The sequence below is a fragment of the Myodes glareolus genome, chromosome 4 (assembly GCF_982192425.1).
Source record: "Myodes glareolus chromosome 4, mMyoGla1.1, whole genome shotgun sequence".
NCBI lineage: Eukaryota > Metazoa > Chordata > Mammalia > Rodentia > Cricetidae > Myodes > Myodes glareolus.
The window spans coordinates 68,430,149-68,436,951 of NC_142029.1; the positions used below are offsets into that span (position 1 = coordinate 68,430,149).

Genomic DNA, 6,803 nt, shown 5'->3' on the forward strand with positions numbered 1-6,803 from the left:
GTGGGTTTTACTTCTCAATGCATGGAATACAAATGAAGCAGAGTGAAGTGGAATCTTGATGGTAGGCGATACTCAAACAAGTACTACTAGATTGTTGAGTTTAGATTTTCAAAAATTGGTTCTGCTTAAAAAAAACATGTCTTTTGTCAAACTTAGAACTGATAAATACTGCCAACTGGTAATGTTTGCCTCTCTTCATTGAGTCATTCGACTCATGAAAGCTGGGAGAAGAATGAGTCCCGGAAATCACTCTACCTTATTTGTCCTTGAGGGGTTAACAGACAAGCCAGGGCTCCAGATTCCACTCTTTACCCTGTTTCTATTGATCTATGTGGTCTCCATGTCAGGAAACTTGGGGTTAATCATTTTAATCAGGATCAGCTCTCAGCTTCACACACCCATGTATTATTTTCTCAGTAACTTGTCATTCATAGATCTCTGCTACTCCTCTGTTATAACCCCAAAGATGTTGGTGAACTTTGTATCAGAGAAGAATTTCATAGCCTTTCCTGAGTGCATGACCCAACTCTTTCTGTTCTCTTTCTTCGGTATTGATGACTCCTACATGCTAACCGTCATGGCATATGATCGTTACATTGCTATTTGCAACCCCTTGCTCTACAATGTCATCATGTCTCACAGAGTCTGTGTGCTACTATCCACTGCTGTATATGCTATGGGGGCCTTTGGGGCCACTATCCATACCAGCTACATATCCAGCCGTTCCTTCTGTGGAACTAATGTCATTCACCATTACTTCTGTGACATCCTCCCTCTTCTGAACATAACTTGCTCAAGAGACTACACCAAGGAGTTTTTGATGATACTGCTGGTTGGACTTAATGTATTTGTAAGTGTATTTGCCATCTTTATCTCTTATGCCTTCATCCTTGCCAGCATCCTGAGAATACGCTCAGCAGATGGCAGATCCAAAGCCTTCAGTACCTGCAGTTCCCATCTTGCAGCTGTTGGTGTCTTCTATGGTTCCATCATCTTCATGTATTTGAAACCAGCTACAGGTGTCACAACTCAAGAGAAAGTGGCTTCTGTCTTTTACACCACCGTGATTCCCATGCTTAATCCACTTATATACAGTCTTAGGAACAAAGATGTCAAAGAAGCCATAAGAAAACTTGTAAATGGTGGGTTACACTCTCAGTCTCTATAGAAAACATCTTAAAGCTAGTAATTTAAACATTCATTTTTTTCTTTTAAACTGTCTTGTGTGTAAGGATGCTATTTCAAGTTGAAGAGCCATCTTAAAATAAAATGTGTGTTTTATTTTTGGTGAACCTCACTTCACCATTCTAGTATCCCTACTCCCAACACAGTGATTTTCACTCTCCTTAAGTTCACTTGCCTACTTTCTTACTTACTGGTATACATATAAGTATGCATATAGATGTATTTGTATGTGTGTGTTGTATTCTTAGCAAATACCACTAAGAAAAAAATAAGACAAAATCTTGGTGGTCTCATGTGAAAGAGCTAGGTCTATTTTATAAATTCAACAAATTATATTTATTTGTGTAAGGAGCAGTGCCATGAAAGAAGTGTCAGAGGTCAAGGTGGGAGATTTGGGTCTCTCCTTTTCCCATTTGGGTCCTGGAGATTAGGTCTTCAGTCTTGGTTACAAGCATCATAATCCACTAAGCCTCCTCAATGGTCTACAGTAGTATTTTAAGTGACAAATCTACAAACACATGAAAACTGAGGAATAAAAATATGAAAGTGAAATGGATAGAAATCAATGGCAATGGAAGGAGACAGGATTGTTGATATATGCTGTAGAGAACTTAATATGCACTCATGACTTAGATGTGGGTTGCAAGAACAGGAAACCAATTCAATGTTTTTGACCTTGCAACTAGAATGATTGGATGGCAATTTTCAATGACACAAAAAATCATGTATGAGTTTTTTCATGTGAGGACTGTGATAGTTGAAAATAACTGATACCCATAATCTCATAGGGAGTGTCAATATTACGAAGTATGTCTTTGTTAGAGTGGGCATGGCCTTTTAGAGGAAGTGTGGTACTGTGAGGGCAAACTTTTATGTTTCCTATGCTCAGAATATTTCTCAGTGTATCAGTTGTTTTCTTGATGCCTGCATGATGTAGGACTCTCAACTACTTAGCCAGTACCATGTCTGCTTAAAGACTGTCGTACTCCCCTTCATGATAAGAATGGACTGAACCTGTGAAACTGTAAGCAAGCCCCCAAAATTAAATGTTTTCTTTACAAGTGTTGTCATGGTCATGGTGTCTCTTCACAACAATAAAGACCATAATTAACACAAGGACACATTCAGTTAATAACAATTATGTTCATATCTTCATCCAAAGTACCACTTTAGGAACAGCATGTATTTTACTTTTAATTTGTTTAGCAGCACTTATTATTGAATCAAATATTTTTTCAGAGATTGTTCATAGATTTCCCCTCAAACTAGTTAGCATTAATAAGACAATAGACAATGGGTTGAGCAGGGCAAAGACAGGTATAATTGAACTCGCACCCACACATTTCTGAGGGGTACATATTTCCTAAGTAACTTCCATGTTTCACATAGACCCATTCCCTAGCTATGAGATTGAAACCAACACTCAAATAAAACCAATGAAATGAGACAGAGATGGAAAGAGCAGGAAGTTGTGATGTTGAAATAATGGTCTGTCTCCTGTTTTCATGCCACATCTGAAAGTAACAGAAGACAGTACTTATACTGGGATCTAGACAAATACACAGCAATATTTTGCAAAATAGCCCCATCAACTTTTGAAGGTTTCTATGCAGTTTCTTTGTGGGCATTTATTTAGTATGGACAAAAAAGCTTTCTTATTTATAGGATCTTAGAAACAAAATAAATTAGGTCATCCAACATATACCTCCTTTATTGGAGAGAGACTATGTACCTACCTCATGACACTCATTTCAAACACAGTTTAACACTAACTTTTATAGGAGTTAGGCATTTCTGTCTAAAAGGTAAGATCTCTGATAATCATGGGCATAAGTGTCTTTTATATTCTTCCCCCAATTTCAAGAACAACAAATGATGCAAAGCTGCTCAAACACTGCCATGTGAATTTATGTGCATAAAATGAATTTATGTGCATAAAAGTATAAACAAAAAATAAAATTAATAAAGGTATTTGCAGCCAAATTTTTAGATACATAGATTGTACTCCTCTGGGAATGAATTTGTTTGTATTCTGATTCTTATGTTTTTATAATTATCCAAATTGTTTTCTCTAGCTTCTCGAAGATTATTCCAAGACTACATGCAAGAAGAGCACTAGAATAAAAAGGAGACTATATCTCAGCTAGTAGGTTTCATTAAGACTAATTAACTTCTTATTAAATAACATAAAAATTACTATCACCCTTTAAAAGTCCTTTAATTAAAAATATCTTCACCTTCTACCTATCTAAATAATATTCATTGTGAAAACGTATCAAATTTTATTATCCATTCATCTGTTGATGGATATCAGGTTGTTCCAATTTCTGGCTGTCATGAATAGATTAACAATGAGAGTGACGACATGTACATTAGTTCTTCCTCCACCAGTGTCCTCAACTATTCTTCCCAACTCTATTCTCTTTTTCTCTTCTCACTGACCCTAGACACACAGTCTTTAAAAAATTAAAAACAAACCTGTAATGTATGCACACAAATATATTTAAACGAAAGTAAATATTGATATGCCCTTAAAATTCAAGATGAATACAAGAGAGAGTAAATATGGGTGTTAAAAAATGGAAGAGAGCAACTCAGGAGGAGGTCTCTGCAGTACACGGTGCACTAAGTAGTTGTCCATTGACAAAAGCTCAGTTCTGAAAATATACATACATACAACTAACATTATTTGAATTTAAAAGGTTATATTTAAGAAAATAGATGTATATACAAACATATGTAGGACTATATGTATATACAAATATATAAAATATATATGTATATCAATACAATTATAGAAAACAGAAACCATGAAGCTGAAGGAGAGCAGGGAGGTTGGGAGAGAGGAAAGGGCAGAGATAAATCTTGCAATTTTATTATAATTTCATAATTAAAACAATAGAAATATAAACTTCAATCAAAATAATATCTATTCATTATAAAGTATGCTACAAACAACTTTTAAGATCATACAAAAATTAGAGCAACTTCTCTCAGATAATTGAGACAAATTGTAAAGTGAGATTATGACATAAAGCGTATTCCCCAGGAGTATGCATCCCTTGTGCCAAGACCTTTCTCAAAGTCACCTTTATCTTTTTGTTTCTCAAAGAATATATCAAAGGGTTAAGGAAAGGAGTAACAATATTATTCAACACTTGAACCATTGAGTCCAGGTAAATAAAGACCACAGGGCCATAAAAGAGCAGGATGGATGTCAGGTGGGCACTGCAAGTGGAGAAGGCTCTACGCCTGCCTTCAGAAGAACGAATTTTCAGTATGAAGATAACTATGTGAGAGTATGAAGTAAGAATACAGAGAAAGCATATGAGTGCAACAAGACCTACATTGATGAAATTCACAGCTTGTGCCAGATACATGTCTCCACAAGCCAGGGGCAACACCACAAGGATGTCACAGAAAAAAGTTGTCCAATTCACTGGGTCTACAGTAAGGTAACTTGAAGATTAGAAACATGAAAACAGCTGCATGCATACAGCTCCCCATCCAGGTGGCCACTGTCATGGAGACACACACCGATGAACTCATGATGACTGTATTTCAGAGGGTGACATGGCTGCAAGGGGGTGCAGGAAATGATAGAAGAACTAGGAGACAGAGCCCTGATAAGAGATGGTGTGACTGTGTCCTGTGAGGTAGAGGATCTTTTGTTGGGAGCTCACCGAAGGGCAAAATATATCAAGAACTGACAGATTTTCCAAGAAGAAATACATATGTGTGTAAAAGCTGGAAGAGGTGACAATGGCCAGGAGAAAGTGTAGGTTTCCTGGAAGTGTGAGCAGGTAGAAGGCCAAAAAGAGAACAAAGAGCAACTTTTCCAGCCCAGTTGTACTTGGGATTCCCATAAGGAAGAATGCAGTTATCGAAGTCCAATTCCTCATTTTCAAGTTTGATTAAAGGATGGACCCCTTTATCTGAACTTCCCAAAGAAATTCAAGCTTTTGCAAAACTCACTGGGAGCCTTGTATTGGAAAGAACTTTCAAAAGTTTTGATGGGGAACCTCCTTCGGGTGATGGCCTTTGAAAGTCTGAGCCAGGTCGGGGTGTGAGTGTGACTTTGGGTACCAAAAGTCACCATCCCACCCATTCACCTTCCTTCTTCCCGTGGGTCACACCTGAATGTCAGGATGCATTCCTACTTCCTCATTGTGAGTTTTCCTTTTTAATTAAAAAAAAAAAAACCAAAACAAAACAGAAAAACAAAACAAAAAACAAAAAAAAACCTTATACACTATTCTGAGTTCATGTGGAATTATTTGATTCATGTTACCCCATCTGACACATTCTGCTTCATCTGGCAGCCCCAACATTGGAAGGAGTCAACACTTAACAGGATCACACTCCCAGTTTGCCAGCCCAGGCATGTTTCTCGACCACTTACAGTCCATCTGTTGCTGCTTAGGAATCTGACTTTCCCTGCCCACACCTCATGACCCATAGGGGGCTGATTCTCAACCAGGCAGTTCCTGAGGTGTTTCTTCTACCAATGCTTCTTCTGCCAGAGGCACACAGTTTGTGACTCTCAACTGACTAAAAACTTTGGGCTTGGGGCTGGAGAGATGGCTCAGTGGTTAAGAGCATTGCCTGCTCTTCCAAAGGTCCTGAGCTCAATTCCCAGCAGCCACATGGTGGTTCACAACCATCTGTAATAAGGTCTGGTGCCCTCTTCTGATCTGCAGGCATACATGCAGACAGAATATTGTATGCATAATAAATAAATAAACATTTTAAAAAAAAAACTTCGGGCTTTCTTCTTATTCTGACCACCAACTCTCAGAATCACTTTGAATGCCCTTAATAACTGCTCTTAATTTGTTAAACAAAGCATATTTATCAATATTTAAGTGGGCAACAATGCACTGAAACCAAGCAGGACCTAATTGGGGATGCTGCTCATGTGTCTCCTCTGTGTCCCTCCAACCCGTGGCTGCAACCATGACACCTGCTGGCCAATAAATATGATTATACATATTCACTAAAATTATCTGTGGGAGGTAAGTGATAAATTTGAAACTTATAAGATTTCTAACAATATTACTGCTTAAAAATTTAATAACCATTTGGCTTATGCTATGGATGATATTCTGAAAGGTTTATGTGATTTTCCTTATAAATACATTTATTTGATTTTGGGAATTAGCTTTGTTTTTTATATTATATCTTTAAGAAATGGTTGGATAACAGACCCAAGAATGAGACGCTTTTAGAAATTCTACAATCTTTACAGACAAATAGTGAACATCTGACTGAAAAATTAATACTATAGAAAGGATAACATTAATTTGACAGACAAAATACAATCCATGTCCAATGGTGCTGAAAAATTGTATGAAAGAATTTATACTGTTGAATTAAACAATCAGAATATTTTGAAAAGTTATAATAAGTTAATGGAAAGGGTGTCTCTCCAGGAAGGCAATATGCACACTATCAAAATTATGTCCAAAGATGAGATGTTATCTTTCTGCACAAATTTCATACTGCAGAATCATATATACAGAATAAGGACCAGAAGGTAAATGAATCAAAGAGGGCATTCGAATGGAATACTGGACAGGAGATTCAAACTTTACAAAAGGCAGTGTTAAAAAGATTTG

At 37.0% G+C, this 6,803-nt stretch overlaps 1 protein-coding gene and 1 pseudogene across 1 annotated transcript; one reads left to right on the forward strand and one right to left on the reverse strand.

Moving 5' to 3' along the window:
• The first annotated feature begins 232 nt into the window (after positions 1 to 232).
• Positions 233 to 1,168, forward strand: LOC146894453 (olfactory receptor 8A1-like). The gene has a single exon (XM_087905930.1). The coding sequence runs from the start codon at positions 233 to 235 to the stop codon at positions 1,166 to 1,168; it is 936 nt and encodes a 311-aa protein (XP_087762056.1).
• A 3,010-nt stretch (positions 1,169 to 4,178) lies between these two features.
• LOC148122321 (olfactory receptor 10D3-like) lies at positions 4,179 to 5,087 on the reverse strand (annotated as a pseudogene).
• Positions 5,088 to 6,803: the final 1,716 nt, after the last annotated feature.

What these genes read in the sequence shown, in the direction of transcription:
- LOC146894453 (XM_087905930.1), top strand. Translation starts at nt 233, where the DNA reads ATGAGTCCCGGAAATCACTCTACCTTATTTGTCCTTGAGGGGTTAACA.